At 60.0% G+C, this 14,839-nt stretch overlaps 3 protein-coding genes across 3 annotated transcripts; 1 reads left to right on the top strand and 2 right to left on the bottom strand.

The window, feature by feature from the left end:
* Positions 1 to 1,098: 1,098 nt before the first annotated feature.
* On the bottom strand, positions 1,099 to 3,108 carry PTX4 (pentraxin 4). The gene is made up of 2 exons (XM_021550060.2): positions 2,722 to 3,108; positions 1,099 to 2,596 (listed from the first exon to the last, which is right to left on the bottom strand). The coding sequence occupies exons 1-2, from the start codon at positions 3,106 to 3,108 to the stop codon at positions 1,343 to 1,345; spliced, it is 1,641 nt and encodes a 546-aa protein (XP_021405735.2). The 3' UTR covers positions 1,099 to 1,342.
* Positions 3,109 to 4,038: 930 nt separating this feature from the next.
* Positions 4,039 to 9,942, top strand: ECI1 (enoyl-CoA delta isomerase 1). The gene is made up of 7 exons (XM_021550057.2): positions 4,039 to 4,090; positions 4,350 to 4,496; positions 5,410 to 5,537; positions 6,091 to 6,237; positions 7,100 to 7,221; positions 7,907 to 8,085; positions 9,441 to 9,942. Exons 1-7 carry the CDS (start codon positions 4,051 to 4,053, stop codon positions 9,605 to 9,607), a joined length of 930 nt encoding a protein of 309 aa, XP_021405732.2. The 5' UTR covers positions 4,039 to 4,050; the 3' UTR covers positions 9,608 to 9,942.
* A 237-nt stretch (positions 9,943 to 10,179) lies between these two features.
* Positions 10,180 to 13,295, bottom strand: LOC110481454 (deoxyribonuclease-1-like 2). Its single transcript, XM_021550058.3, has 8 exons — positions 13,125 to 13,295; positions 12,737 to 12,825; positions 11,689 to 11,772; positions 11,472 to 11,572; positions 11,289 to 11,401; positions 10,938 to 11,092; positions 10,722 to 10,818; positions 10,180 to 10,230 (listed from the first exon to the last, which is right to left on the bottom strand). Exons 1-8 carry the CDS (start codon positions 13,269 to 13,271, stop codon positions 10,180 to 10,182), a joined length of 837 nt encoding a protein of 278 aa, XP_021405733.2. The 5' UTR covers positions 13,272 to 13,295.
* Between the last annotated feature and the right edge of the window lie 1,544 nt (positions 13,296 to 14,839).

Here is a 14,839-nt window from a genome sequence, read left to right as displayed (position 1 = left end):
CAAACAATGTCTCATTTACAATCTAATACATGCGGCTCGCCCGGAGATGGGCTGTTCCAGGAACTGATACCGGGACCCTGGAAGTTGATCATCCCGGTAACGACTCAGATCGAAACCTCTGGAGACCTCCGGGCTGATACATCTGAAAGCCGCAGTTCCTGTAACTTCATCAGCAAGATCATCCACACCTGGACTTGGATTGTTTGGACTTGGCCTAGAGAAAAGAACTTCATGAATATGGGGAACTCTGAATGGAAGAATAGGCAGATGGCGGAAAATTTCCTATAAGAACCACGGGATCCGAGAGTGGTGTGGGTGTCTAGAGGAACCTCTGCTGTGAGGTGTCCTGTCGGTCACTCACCCAGCGCCGAACCCGGGCTCGGCCCTGCCTTTTTCCTTGTGGCTGGCGAGATAGACTTTAATCATAACTAAAATTATTTTTATTTCATTTTTAATTTGGCTGGGAAAAAATTCATTTATAACAACAGGATTAGGATAGGATAAGGATAGGATAAGGATAGGATAGGATAGGATAGGATAGGATAGGATAGGATAGGATAGGATAGGATAGGATAGGATAGGATAGGATAGGATAGGATAGGATAGGATAGGATAGGATAGGATAGGATAGGATAGGATAGGATAGGATAGGATAGGATAGGATAGGATAGGATAGGACGGGCTGAGCAGGACCCCGGGGGCGGCGGCCCGAGAGGTTGCGAGGCTTTGCCCCACGCACACCCAGCCGGCAGCACGGCCCCGCCGTCCCCGGGAACACGGGGCATAGCCGGAGCTGCTCCAGCTCTCCAGGCACAGAATTCCTCAGAGCAGACGCTCGGGAGCGAGTGTGCTTCGCCTTACGGAGCAGCACAGCTCGGGCCAAAGCCTGTCCCGCCGAGGAGCCCCACGGGCGGGGGCAGCGCACGGCTCCGGCGGCGCTGGCTCGCCCCGGTCGCGGCTGTCCCGTGCTCCGCTTCCCCTGCTCTGACTCGGGGCAGGGAAGGAGCAGCGTCACCCGCTCCGGCTGCCCGTGCTGAGCAGCTCCTGCCCGGCTGTGAGCGGCGCCGAGTGAATGAGCAGGACAGAGATAAATTGGGTTTCTCTCACGTTAGGAGCATTTTAATCGGAACGATGGGCAGGCGACCTCTGGCTTTGGTCCCACCTCTGCCGTACTGGCTGCCAAGACCCCTTTCCCTTTTTTCCTCCGCCGGTGGTGCTGGTTCTGAGACGCTCTCCCTGCTGGGTGTCCCATCGCCCTGGGAGGATTCAGCTCGTGTCGGGAGCGGCACCACGAGCCAGCCGTGACCGCTGGTAGCCGGCACCATTCCTGCCGTCAGCCTCGTCAAAGGCAGCGCTGGAGGCAGGGACACGCCACCCTCCGCACCCCGCCCTGCAAGGAGGCATCGGCCAGCGTGAGGAGGGGGCCGCGGGGCAGCCCCCGCCCGGTCGCCATCCTGGCCACCTCCCCGGGCAGGAGAGCCCTTCTCCAGAGAGCGAAGCCAGCCAGGTGACCCACAAAAACTTCCCCAGTGCCCAAGTCCATGTTAGGGCCGTCCTGCCCCCAGCTGAGCACCAGCGAGCCACCAGTGGGAATTTCATAGCCCTGCTGGAAGCCGGAGCCGGCAGCCAGCAGCCTCCTGTCCACGTAGAAGCGGTACTGGCCCTGGCCGGAGGACCAGGTGAGGCACAGGTGGTGCCATTTGCCATCCAGGAGCGGCGCCACCGGCAGCTCCCGAAATTGCCCGTCCCCCACGGCGAAACGTGCGGAGCCAGGGCGGTCCCCACCGTGGCCGTGCACGGCCAGCTCGCTGTGCCCTTCCCCGGTGGCGTAGGAGAGGAGAGCCCCGAGGCGAGGGGCTGGGGTGGCCAGCCAGGCACAGAGTGACATCGCCCGCAGGCCCCGGTGTGGCCCCAGCCCCAGGACGGCCCCGTGCTCAGCGGAGGTGTTGGGGAAGAGCAGAACGGCGCCGGTGCGACAGGCGGGGGAGGTGGGCACCGGGGCGGGGGGGCCGTACCTGGCCTCTCCTGGCTGCCGGGGGGCTGGGGGCTGCTCCTGGGGAGCCGTGGTTACGGTGGGGAGCACCGCTGCCATGCTCTGGGGTGCTGGTGCTGCATCCCGAGGGCTCTCCTCATCCTCCCCCGGCGCTCCACCGGGCCCGGCATCAGCCGGCAGCCACTGCCCTTCCTCCTGCCGGTGCTGCTGCCACCGCCTCGCCTTGGGGCGGCGAGGGCTGGGGGTGCTGCGGGCAGCCTGGCCCGGCGGCCGCTGCTCCAGCTGGCCGCCCCGGCTCCGGGCAGCGTCTGGCAGACCCTGCGGTTTGGTGCCAGCCTCCAGTGCGGCCGGTGGGTGGGTGAGCTGGCCGTGTGGTGGGCTCAGGGCACCCACTGTCTCCTCCAGCCTCTTCAGCCTGCGGCGTAGCCGCCGGCCAGCAGTGGCCAGGCGGGCCAGCTCGGCACCCAGGGCGGCCCGGGCAGCGTCGGCCGCTTCCGCCTGCTCCGCCAGTGCCTGGAATCGTCCGTCGATGTTGTAGGAGATGTTGTAGTTGCTGGCGATGCTCTGGAGATGGTTCAGTGTCACCTCCTGGAGCCGGAGGAACTGCAAGGGAGTGGGATGAGTGCGATGAACCCACGTCCCCATGCCAGGTCCTTGCCCAACCCAAAATGCTGAGTGTCCCCCTGGCACAGGCTGGGCAGCAGCCGCTCCCCGCCCCGGGCACCCACCTGCTCCTCCAGGCGCCGCAGCCGCAGGAGCAGCGGGCCGGGGCGGGCCGGGGGCCCCGGTGCCCGGGCCAGGCCGGGCTGCAGGGCAGCAGCGAGGATCAGGCACAGGGGCAGGGCCATCCCCGCCATCCCGCTGCCGGACGCTTTCTGTCCGCACGGCAAGGCCGGCCCTGGCCCCCGTGCTGTCCCCTCGGGCAGCCTTCGCCGCTGATGAGATCCACAGCCGCCCTGGCGCGGTCCAGCCCCGGGGCTCCCAGCGCCGAGGCCCCGGGCCAGCGCTCCGCGGGGGCGGCTGGCCCCGGGCCAGAGCTCCCGGGGCTCCCGGGCAGGGGCCGGGCCCGGGTATTCGGCTGTGAGTGGGGAAAGGTGTGGGGGGATCCTGGGCATGTGGCTGGATGCAGGGCAAGGGGGAGGCCGGGCAGTGACGGCAGGACAGCACAGGACAGGGCAGGGCAGGACAGGACAGCACGGGGCAGGGCAGGGCAGGGCAGGACAGGACAGGACAGGGCAGGGCCGATTGGATGGAACTGTCAGTGCCGGCAGGACATCACAGCACAGGACAGGTCAGACGGAGTGGTCAGTGCTGGCAGGACGACACAGCACAGGACAGCACAGGACAGCAGACCACAGCACAGGACGGCACAGGTCGGATGGAGTGGTCAGTGCCGACAGGACAGGACAGCACAACACAGCACAGGGCAGCACAGCACAGGGCAGTACAGCACAGCACAGGACAGGTCAGATGGAGTGGTCAGTGCCAGCAGGCAGTGCCAGTGCAGGACAGGGCAGCACAGCACAGCACAGGGCAGGACAGCACAGCACAGCACAGGACAGGGCAGCACAGGACAGCACAGGGCAGCACAGGGCAGCACAGGACAGCACAGGGCAGCACAGGACAGCACAGGACAGCACAGGGCAGCACAGCACAGGACAGGTCAGATTGAGTGGTCAGTGCCAGCAGGACAGGGCAGCACAGCACAGCACAGCACAGCACAGCACAGCACAGCACAGCACAGCACAGCAGAGGGCAGGGCCGGTCGGACGGAGCGGTCAGTGCTGGCAGGACAGCACAGCACATGACAGCACAGCACAGCACAGGACAGGACAGGACAGGACAGGACGGGTCGGGCGGAGCGGTCAGTGCCGGAGCGGTCAGTGCCGGAGCGGTCAGTGCCGGAGCGGTCAGTGCCGGAGCGGTCAGCACCGGCAGGACCGGGCGGTGCCGCAGGGCCACCACGAGGGGGCAGCAGGTGCGCGCAGCAGCGCGGCCGTGGGCGGGGCTCGGAGCCGGCCCCGGTTCCCGCCCCGTACCCTTGGGCCCGGCACAAGATGGCGGCCGCGACCCTCGCCCGCCGCTTCGGCCGCTCAGGTGCGCCCCGACCCCGCCCCGGCCGCTCCCTGCGGCGGGCTCGGCGTGTCCCCGAGCCCCCGCTGCCTCTCTGTGTCCCGCCCTTACCGTCCAGGTGCTCCACGTGTCCCTCTGCCGTGGGTTGGGGTGTCCTGTATCCTCTCTGAGCGGGTCGGGGTGTCCCCGTGTCCCGCCCTGTCCGTGCAGAGCGGTTTTGGGGAGCCACCCCACGCTTGTGTGGGCTGTGCTCCGCCCGTCCTTACCTGTCCGTGTCCCCCAGGTGTGCTGCCCCTGTGCTGCCGCCTCCCAGCGTGGGACAGGGCCGCCCGGCCGCCCCCCGGCCCCGCGCAGCCCCCGGGCCTCCCGCTCGCCCCGTGCCGCTCCTTCAGCAACAACAAGATCCAGGTGGAGCTGGACGAGAGCTCAGGTACGGCCGGCGGCACCTCCGCAGTGTCACCTCATCCCACGGGCACTGTGGGGCACAGGCAGGGTCCCTTCCGCCCCTGTGCCGTGGCATGTGTGGCTCTGGGCGCAGAAAGTCACCAAAGCTCCGGGTGTTATAGCTACAGCTGCTCAGGAGCCTTGGGGAGGAGTGTTGGGGTTGGGAGTCCCACCAGTTGTGGGCACTTCTGGTGGTTGGTGCTACAGACAAGTCCTGGTTGTCATTGTCCTCTCTCTGGGGGTTGCTGGTTTGGGCACCTGGTAGAGTGGCAGTGCTCCGTCAAGGAAGAGCTGTTGGGAATTTCTGTGACTTGGCTACCAGGAATATCTGTCACAGAGCCATGTCCCTGCACCGAACAAAGGCACCTGTTCTTGTGGCTTCCCAGTCCTGCTTTCAGGTGCCTGGGTGCATCCTCGTGCTGTTCCCAGCTGGGCATGGCTGCAGCACTCAGGGAGAACCTTCTGGGTAGGGCAGTGTAGTTTGGGCAGGGACAAGGGTTCAGAGCCCTTCCCGTGGTGCTGACAGGCTCACGAGGATGTGTGACCCCCTGGACACAGCTGTTTGCTGTGACAGAAGCTACAGGCTTGACCTTCCCCACCGAGCTCAGAGAGAAGGGAACAGCTGGGCTTTGGGACACGGGGTGTGCACCACACATGACCTGGTCTGTGCTCCAGTCCACCACCTGCTGAGTGACCCTGCCTGTGGGTGGATCTGGGCAAAGACAGGACCTTGCTCTTGGCTCTGCTGCTCTGGAAGCTTCAGCCAGGAGTGCTGTTGAATGGGAGTGGGAAGACACAGTTTGGTGAGGGAAACAGGGAGGTGGGTGAAGCTCCTCTGGGCAGGGTGGTGTGAGCTGCTGTTGGGGGTGGTCTGATGTCCCTGTGTTTCCCCTGCACAGGCGTTGCCATGATGAAGTTCAAGAGTCCCCCAGTCAACAGCCTCAGCCTGGAGTTCCTCACAGAGTTTTCCATAAGCCTGGAGAAGCTGGAGAACAACAAGGCCTGCCGGGGTGTGATCATCACCTCTGTAAGGGCTTGCTCCTGTTTGGGTCACTGGTCACTGGCAAGGGAGGGCCCTCAGGCACCTTGGACTGGCTCATGGAGGAGGGGAGGGGGCTCTTAGAAGGGCCATGATCTTTCTTCTGTGCCCTTTTCTAGCAGAAGAATGACAACCAAGTGCTGTGCTTTGTCATGAAAATCAGATTTGCTTATCTGCCAACCTGATACATCCTGTGTCTCCTGGCTCACCCACAGGGAGCTGCTGGGAGATGCCAGTGCTGATCTTCTGATGTGGTGTGGGGACAAGGTGACAATGGGGCAGGACAGTTTTTGTGCTGTGTGGCTGATGTACTCACACAGGGACCCTGACCCTGTCCTGCTTATGTTGCAAGGAGAGGCCCAGCACTGCATGCTATGGTAATAGCATGTGGGGGCACTGGGGAGATATTTTCAGAACCCCAAAAGACCCTGATTTATATCACATATTCATCACTTTCCCTTCCTCCAACTTTCAGGCTGAGAGCTGTAGGGTCCTTCCTTGGCTGTGACTCTCAGTGACCTCTGCCTTTTCCCAATTCCAGGCCCTCCCCAAAATATTCTCATCTGGCCTGGACATCACCGAGATGTGTGGGAAGAGCATAGAGCACTACACCGAGTTCTGGAGAGCCGTGCAGGAGATGTGGCTCCGGCTCTACGGCTCCAACATGGTGACAGTGGCTGCAGTCAATGTACGTCCCTTGGGCCCACCTTCCTCAGGCTGGGATTGTCACCTGCTGTGGCTGCTCTGGGCTGTGTGGGCAGGGACAACTGAAAAACCAGGCCGAAATTCATCCAGGGATGTATCTTGCCGGGGTGTTCAGACAAAACTCGTGTCTGTCAGCTCTGTGGGGTGTGGGAAGGTGTGGGAGCGTGGGATGCTGCAGGCTCTGTGTAAGCTGCAGGCACTGCTGGGTTACATTTCAGCATTTTCCAGCAGGTTTTGCTCCTCCAGCTGGGGTTCTTGGCCAGCAGGGAAGTGCTGCTGGAGTCTCTGTGTCCATGGCCAGGTCATTACATTTTTGGTGTCTTGTTTTCATTTTCCAGGGCGGTGCTGCCCTGGCAGCTCACAGTGGTGTCTGTCCACAGCCCCCCGTTGAAGGCACTTGGGTTTTCTCTCAGGCATCCTGTGCAGGGCTGAGCAGCACTGAGACATGGAAAAGATGGTCACAAATGGAAGGGAAATCTTCCCTCTGAGGGGGGTGAGGCCCTAGAACATGTTGCCCAGAGAAGCTGTGGCTGCTCCATCCCTGGAAGTGTCCAAGGCCAGGCTGGATGGAGTTCTGAGCAACCTGATCTAGTGGAATACGTCCCTGCCTGCAGCAGGGGGCTGGGAATGAAATGGGCTTTAAGGTGCCTTCCTACCCAAACCCTCCTGTGGTTCTATGAAACCCTGATAAAGATCAGAAATCTTTAGGAATCAAATCGGGTGATCAGAAACTTGGGGCACATCTGCTCTGTCTTCCTGGTGTCTTCTGTGCTCTGGAGTGATCAGCAGGGCTGGGGGGTGTTTGTAACCATGTCCTGGACTCACTCTGTCCTTCTCTCTGCCAGGGGTCCAGCCCGGCTGGGGGCTGCCTTGTTGCCCTGTCTTGTGACTACAGGATCATGGCAGAGAACCCCAAATTCAGCATCGGCCTGAACGAAGCCCAGCTGGGCATTGTGGCTCCCTTCTGGTAGGCCAGTGCCTCCCACTTCTAGTATCATGCGTAAATCTCTAGAAAGAATTCATCTTCAAGGAGTTAATTTGTCAGTTCAACTGGTCATGGCGGTGTGGTTTGTGTGTCAGGGATCAGGTATTTACAGCTGCAGGAGATGACACCTCATGTCTGTCCTGTCCTGCAGGTATCTGAGAAGCTTTCAGGCTCTAGAATGTCCTCACGTCCTTCACCAACAAGGACCTCAGTTCTGGCTCTGCAATTAACTCCAGAACTAGTGCTGGGGGATCTCATGGCTCAGTCTGAGAGTAGGCATTTTCTGGGTACACACAGTGTACCTGCAAAATCCCGTGGTGTGGAGATGTCTGAAAGCACGGGGGCACTAAGACACTGACACATAGGCCCTTGTTTGCCCTAGGAATGTATAAATGTACTGTTGGGAAGGAGCTTTCAGTCACAGCCAGTGAGTACCCACAGGCATTGAGAGTAAAAAGAGCAGTTTTCTTACAGAGGAGGGGGAACTCTCTTGGGATACTGCAAAAAATGGCTCTTCTCACACATTTTCACGTAGTGACTGAACCTGAGGAGTGGGACCAGGATGCTCTCAGAGCCCTGAGCCTGGGGAGTGGGACCAGGGTGCTGTCAGCTCTTGATGTCTGGGTGAGCTGCCCCTGAGCGTGGCTTTCCCTCCCATCTCTTGCAGGTTTAAGGACACGTTTGTGAATGTTGTGGGACACCGAATTGCTGAACGCTCCCTCCAGCTGGGCTCCCTGCACCCTGCACCTGAGGCCCTCAAGTTGGGCCTGGTGGACGAGCTGGTGCCAGAGGAGAAGCTCATGGAGAAGGCTGCAGCTGTCATGGCACAGTGGCTGGCCCTTCCTGGTAAACCTGTGGCAGGAGAGGCGGGGACCTGGTCTGAGTGGGAAGCACAGATGCCAGGGCTGGTGTCTGGGAGCTGTGTAACAGCTTCCATGGAAAGGGGAGGTCTGGATTGGCTGGGAGGTAGGAAAGCTCAGCCCAGCAGTCCCAGCAGCCTTGGGCTAATGGAAAGGGACACTGTACTAATGTTCAGGGCACATGGCTCCAGCTCAGCTCATCCTGTCAGCCCTGCTGAGTCAGTCTGGAGGTGTCTGAGCTCCAGAGACAAAGCCAATCTCTGTCTGTGAGTGGAGGTGTTAGTCCAGGAAAGCTGCCATGAAGCTGAGTGAAGAGGCTGGGTGAGAGCTCCTGGGTGGCTGCCAGGCTGCTTTCGTGGTCTGAATCAATTCTTGGCACTCTGGAGGCAGTGATGGGGGTGGGGATGAGGACAGGCACAGCACAGGCATCGTGTGTTTGGGCTGCTCCATGCAGCATGAGGTTCCTGGGCTGGGAAAGGGCTCGCCACAGGTCTGAGCTGTCCCAGCCCATGTCACCTCTCATCCCTGCTCTCCTGGTGTTAGAGTGACACCTCACCTGCCAGAACAGGGAGCATATCTCAGCTGTGCCCTCTCCTGACTTCCAGGGGGTCCTGTGAAGATCCTTCCCCTAAATCAGAACTGTGTCTGGGTGGAGGTGGCTTCAGCACCCAGGTGCTGGAGCAATTCAGCGTTCCCAGTGTGTGGATGGAGGGGGTCAGTCCTCATTTCATTGTCACTAAGTGCATGAATAAAACATCTGTGCAGCTGATGTGCTGCCACATCACTGCACCTGGCTCTGTGAGGGTGTGAGCAGATTTGTGCTCAAGGCCTTAGTCAGCTCCACCAGCCCCTGCTGCTCCAGCAGCATCCACATATCCGTGTGGAATGGCACAGGCCCAGGGATGAGCTCAAGGGAAGTGTTGCTGGCTTTTGTACAGCATGGTTGGCAGGAGCAGACTGTCTTGCAGGGATTGAGTGAATTGGTTCAGGGGATCTTAGAGCCACAGCAGTTTCAAATAAGAAGGAATTTTGTTTGGTTACTGGTATGTATTGGAGGTGGATATTGGGCTCTAGAGGGCAGAGAGAAGGAGGTACACAGCTTTCTGTCATCTTTGTCAGTAGATCAGTCATTTCCCAATTGAGCAGTACAACCATAATTTATTGTATGAGAATTTATCCAGTTCAGCTCCCAGCTGGTGGATTTTTCTTACCCCTTTCTGTGCCACTTTCAAGAGTACTTTGCAGTGTGAACTGTCCCATTAGACCTGCATTTGGTGGCATTGAGAGCTGGTCAGGGGTGAGAACAGGGCGTGTTCCTCACCCTTGCTGTCCTCTCTGCAGACCATGCCCGCCAGCTCACCAAGACCATGATGAGGAAGGCAGTGCTGGACCGCCTGGTGGCTCACCGGGAGGAAGACATCAAGAACTTCATCAGCTTTGTCTCAAAAGAGTCCATCCAGAAGTCCCTTCGCATGTACATGGAGATGCTGAAGAAGAGGAAGAGCTGAGGATCCAGCTGATCCCTGGGAGGTTGAGTCACCCTCTGAAATGCTGCAGTAGCTGTTGGTCTGACAGCGAAGCCACCTGCAGTGCCAGCAGTCGGTGACGTGCCACCTGCTCCCACGGCTGCCCAGCTGCCCCTTCCCTTTGAGCCTGTAGAGTGCCTGACACCACTGCTGCCTTCCCCAAGGGCAGGGAGAGCCCACCCAGCCCCCCAAGGAATGGACAGGGACATGGTCTCAACACGCTGTGGCCTGAGCCTGACGGTCCTTGGATGTCCTCCCTCCTGTCCAGCAGTTAATCGTGAAGTGAGGTTTGTCAATAAATCTTCAATGAGGTAGGAGATGGATGCTTTGTTCATGGCTTGTCTCTGGTCGCAGTGTCCTGGCTGGTGGCCTGTCCCCAGGCTCTGGTTCATGGTGGGCTGGGGGTCTGGGCACAGCCAGCTGCCATCCTTCTCCAGACCAGGATCTGGGGCAGCCCATGCACACAACTTGTGGATGGGGCTGAGTGGAACGCCTTTGTGGGGATTGGTGGTGGGAGCTGGAGCTGGATCCTGGTCTGTGGCTGCAGGAAGAGCTCAGGCTGCCAGCTTCACCTCGACTGGGTAGTGGTCACTGACTGCCAGGGCCTGGAGGAGGGCAAGAGGTGGGAGATGTTCAGTCAGCTGCTCACCCCTTGCTGTGCTGCTGGGGCTTGCAGGGCAGTCAATTGCCCTGCCAGAACCTTCTGCCTGCTGGAGGGGGCACACTGTGCCCAGCCCCAAGACACAACACACAAGGCTCTCAGGGAGAGATGCCTAGTTGTGGCTTGGGGTGGGCACTGGCAGGGGGCCACCTCCCCTCCAAGGCCCCATGTCTCATCTGGGGCCTCTGTGCCAGTGATGGGTTGTTGAAGGTTGGCTTGGGTTACCCCATACTTTGGGTCCTGCCCATGGAAGACAGTAAAAAGCCCTGTGCATCTCTTCTCTTCCCAATGGGGACAGGCAGGAACCCCAAATCCCCTGTCCTGTTTCCACCCTTGGGTCCCTTGTCACCCTGAGCCCCTTGAAGAGACAAGGACAGCCCTGCAGCCTGGGCCAGCTCAGCTTTGGTGCCTGCTAGACCCCCAAAAGTGGCTCACCTCCTCCTGGTCCAGCTGCAAAGCACGCTGGAAATTGTAGATACCAGCTGAGTTGGACAGGATGCTTCTCTTCAGCTTGTTGCCACATACCACGATCCTGCAGGGGAGATGGTGGATGGTGGGTGCCAGCCCTGCCCCTGCTGGCAGTGCAGGGCAGGCAGGGGGCCACCAGGGTGCCAGGGAAGGGGACAGGGGTGCCGTGGTGGCAGCGCTGACCTGTCATAGGCACAGTCAGACTTGCCCACCGTGGTGTCGGCGCTGTCGGGGATCAGCCACTTGAAGATGTCGCTGGTGCGCAGGCGGATGGATGACCAGTCGCCCGGCTGGACGTAGGAGCAGTCAGCATTGAAGTCCCCCAGGAACATCAGGTTCTGCAGGGGAGATGGGAGATGTGGGTGTGAGCTGTTCCCGCCACCAGCTGTCCCACGGCGGTGGCAGGGACCACCCTGTCACAGGGCAGGAGCAGGGTTCTCACCCCACCACTCCTGCACCAGCTGTGCTCACCTTGAAGCACGGCCCCAGTGTGTGCCCAACCTCTGTGTCCCCCCCAGAGCTGGTGACACTCACATCAGTCCCCCACTTGTTGATGATGGCCAGGTAGACGTCGTAGAGCGCATCAATCTCGGCGACAGCATCATGTGGGGCCGAGTGCAGGGGCACCAGCACAAACTCCTTCACCTCTGCCAGGGGAGAGGGATGTCAGCCCCACGGCCACCCCATGCCACAACCCATACTTGTTCCCCCACTTACTGGTGCTGGGTGCTGAGACTCTCAGGATGAATGGCTCCCGGCTGAAGACATCCTGGGGGTCCTCATATTGGTAGGTGTCCACCACAGACACCACATCTGTCCTGTGGCAACAAAAGGATGGTGACCCGGGGACTTGGCACAGCCCCTGTGTCCCCTTCATGGTGCTGGTGGCCCTGCAGTGCCATGGCACAGGGAGCAGCACTGCCAGCCCCATTACCTGTAGATAAACAGGTACATCTCCTTGTAGTTCTCCCGTCCCAGGGGGCCACTGATCTTGTAGTCATATGGGGATGTGGATGCGCTGCAGAGACACAAAGGCAGGACAGTGACATGGCTGGGACCGTCTGGATTTGCTTTGGCATGTCCAGGAGCTGGGTGGCCCCAGAGTTTGCACCAGCTGGTCCTGCTCCAGAGTCCCTGTGGGTCACTGTGCCCTGGTTGTGGGGTGACATGAGGCATAGCAGCTCTGAAGCCCCCAGTGCCTCTCCCTGGTGGCTCCTTGGGCACAGTGTGACATGGGGTGGCTCCTGCCACGCTTTCTCTTCAGGGACATTCCTCACCTTCATTTGCAGCAGAACTAAATTAGGTCAGTGAGCAGCCTGGGGCTTTGAAGCACCCAGCGTCACCCTCCCTGCCCTGGCTGCTTTATGGCCTTGCTGGAGGGGACGCGGAAGGGGCGAGGACATGGGCTGGGCACACCTGCTCAGGAGCACCAGCTGCCTTTCAACACTGCAGCAGCTTCCGCATGGTCCCGAGCCGTGCCCTCTCCCAAAACTGGGTCAGCACCCAGTTGGTGGAGGGGCTGCTACCCTGCTGTGTCCAGTTTTAGCCCACCTCAGCAGCCCCTTTTCCTCCTAGGGTGCCAGAACCACCCCCTTCAAAGCACCATCCACTGCTGGGCCCATCCTGGGGTCCCCATGCCATTCACAGGGTCTTGGGGTGCAAGGTCTGCCTGTCCCTTCCTCCCCCTCTGTCCTGTCCTGTTGGATTTTGGGAACAGAGCTTGCCAGAGCTGTAGTTCCTGCATGCTCTGGTGAGCTTACAGCTTTCAAAAGATATTTGTATCACTTGTATCTCCATTCCCTTTGCTGGGTTATTCCCAGTATTGTTTCCAGTGCCTCCTCCTTGCCCCAGCACGTTTCTCCTATTCTTCTTTCCAAAAATAAACTCTGTTGATGGATGGACAGCTTTGTTTTGCCTCTTACTGCTCAGGCAGCCTGGCTTTCCCTGCTGGTGCTTTATCCCCATCCCAGCCCCTCTTGTACCTGTTGAGCTGCTCCATGAGCTCGGTGACGGCGCTGAGGTCGGAGTCGCGCACCTCCTGCACCAGCACCACGTCGTAGCGGCGCAGGACCTGCGAGGCCAACGGGGACAGCTCAGGGTGAGTCTCCCACCCATCTCCCAGCCAGGGACATAGTTCCAGCTTCAGCACCATGGGGACTTGCATGTCTCTTGGGGCCAGGGCAGATGTCCCCAGGGAGGGCTCAGAGGGACTGTGGGTTGTGCCTGACACCCGCCACATCCACCCAGGCTGTCCCCAGCACTGTGATGCCATCCTATCCTCAGCCACATCCCCACGTCTCTGGCACAGGAGCCCTGTTGGGGTCTGTCCCAGCACACAGCCCATCCCCATGGTGCACTGGCTGCACTCACGTTGATGATGATCTCTGCCACTTCCTTGTTGGACATCTTGGTGTCACCGAAGGCCTGGATGTTGAAGGCACCGATGCGCAGCATGGCAGTGGCTGGGCACAGGAGAGCCACAGCCAGCAGGGACAATCCCAGTGTCACAGTCCCCATTCTTCCAGGATCGATGCTGGGTCACAGAGGTGCAGGGATGGGAGATGAACTCGGAGCACTATTTTGGATTTGGAGTAGAGGAAGAAACATGTAGATCCTTCCAAAGTCCTGGTGTGTGACAGTGTGTCATGGTGGGCATTGCCCAGAGCAGGCTGCAGAGCTGGTGTGGGCAGTCTGCCAGCTCACCAGTCCCAGAAGATAAATCCTGTCTCACTGCTATGAGTCTGCCTCTTCCAGCTCCAGGGATCACCCAGCTCCACTCCCCCACCAGGATGTCTTCTCTGCCCACAAGCCCCATCCACCACTGCCAGCATTCCAGGCACCCCAGGTTGTTCCACATCCTTAAACTTCACCACAGCCCCCACTGCTGGGGCAAGGGGTGACTCCTCATCCCAATTTATCCCAGTTCATCCCAGTCCCACCTGGTTGGCAGTCGAAGGAGCTGAGCCCAAACCCATCCTTACCTCACTGAATGTGCAGCACCTCTGCCCTGCCGGCAGCAGGATGGGCGGCTTTATTCCCAGCGGAGGTGCCGGCAAAGCAGGATGAGTCGGACACCCCCGTGGGGGTTTTGACATAACTTTGAGCTCCTTCCCACATTGGGAAACCAAAAATCCCACAGGGCGACAGGGTGGGGCCAGCCCAGCCATCCCTGTGCTGACACAGCAAAGGACAGACAGGGAGACATGGAAATGCTGGGCATCCCTGTGGGACTGGATGGGTATGTGGGACTTGGGGGGCTGCCATCTGGGGTAGCACCTGGACCACAGAGTGGGCATGGTGGCCAGGCAGGAGGTGAAGGGCGCTGGCTTTAATTGGGTGATTCAGGCAGTGTAATTAGAGGGAAGAGAAGGAAATGGCCAGTGTCTGGGTCAGACAGGTGAGCACCACCAGCCACGGCAAGAGGGGATGGCTGCGAACCCCTGCAGCAGCCATAGTATCCCCCAGAACAGCCCCATTGGTGACCCAAAGTAGCCCCAGGAAGGCTGGCATTCTGGCATTCCCTAATGCCAGTTCATGGCATCACCATGACCCGTGACATCACCCCAGGATGACAACGGAGCAGCTGGCTCTGGTGGCTGTTCGTGCCAGGACTTGCCAGGCTCTCATGTGCACTGCCAGGTTTTGTATCCTCACACCCAGTCTCGGGATGAGTTCCGAGTCCCTCGGTGTTGTGTCGGCACCGAAACCCCCTGGGAAGCACCAAGCCCCCTGGGAACTGACTCACATCCTCCCTGCACCTTGTCAGCACCCTGTCAGCAGCCCCGCAGCCAGGCAGGCTCTGTCAGGATGTGGCCCTGTGAGCTGGCAGAAGAGCGTCCTGCACCCTGGAAAGCCTGGAGCCCCCCAGCCCCTTCCCAGAGTCCTGGATTTCGCCATCATCAGCTGAGAGGGAAGCAGTGCTCACTACCCCATGCATCCAGGTCTCTTGATGGCAGGAGGTCCCCAGCCCTGGGGCTCTCTGGCAAGGGGCTGAGGAGCCAGCGGCTGCTGGGGATACTGAAGGGACCTCCCCAGAGTTGCAGAGGCAGGAAAAGGCTCATTTTTAATGGAAGCAGAAAGCAAAA

Source organism: Lonchura striata, chromosome 16 (assembly GCF_046129695.1).
Source record: "Lonchura striata isolate bLonStr1 chromosome 16, bLonStr1.mat, whole genome shotgun sequence".
NCBI classification, from domain to species: Eukaryota; Metazoa; Chordata; class Aves; order Passeriformes; family Estrildidae; genus Lonchura; species Lonchura striata.
Note: the sequence above shows the minus strand (reverse complement) of the source record. Positions and strands in the feature narration are given on the sequence as shown.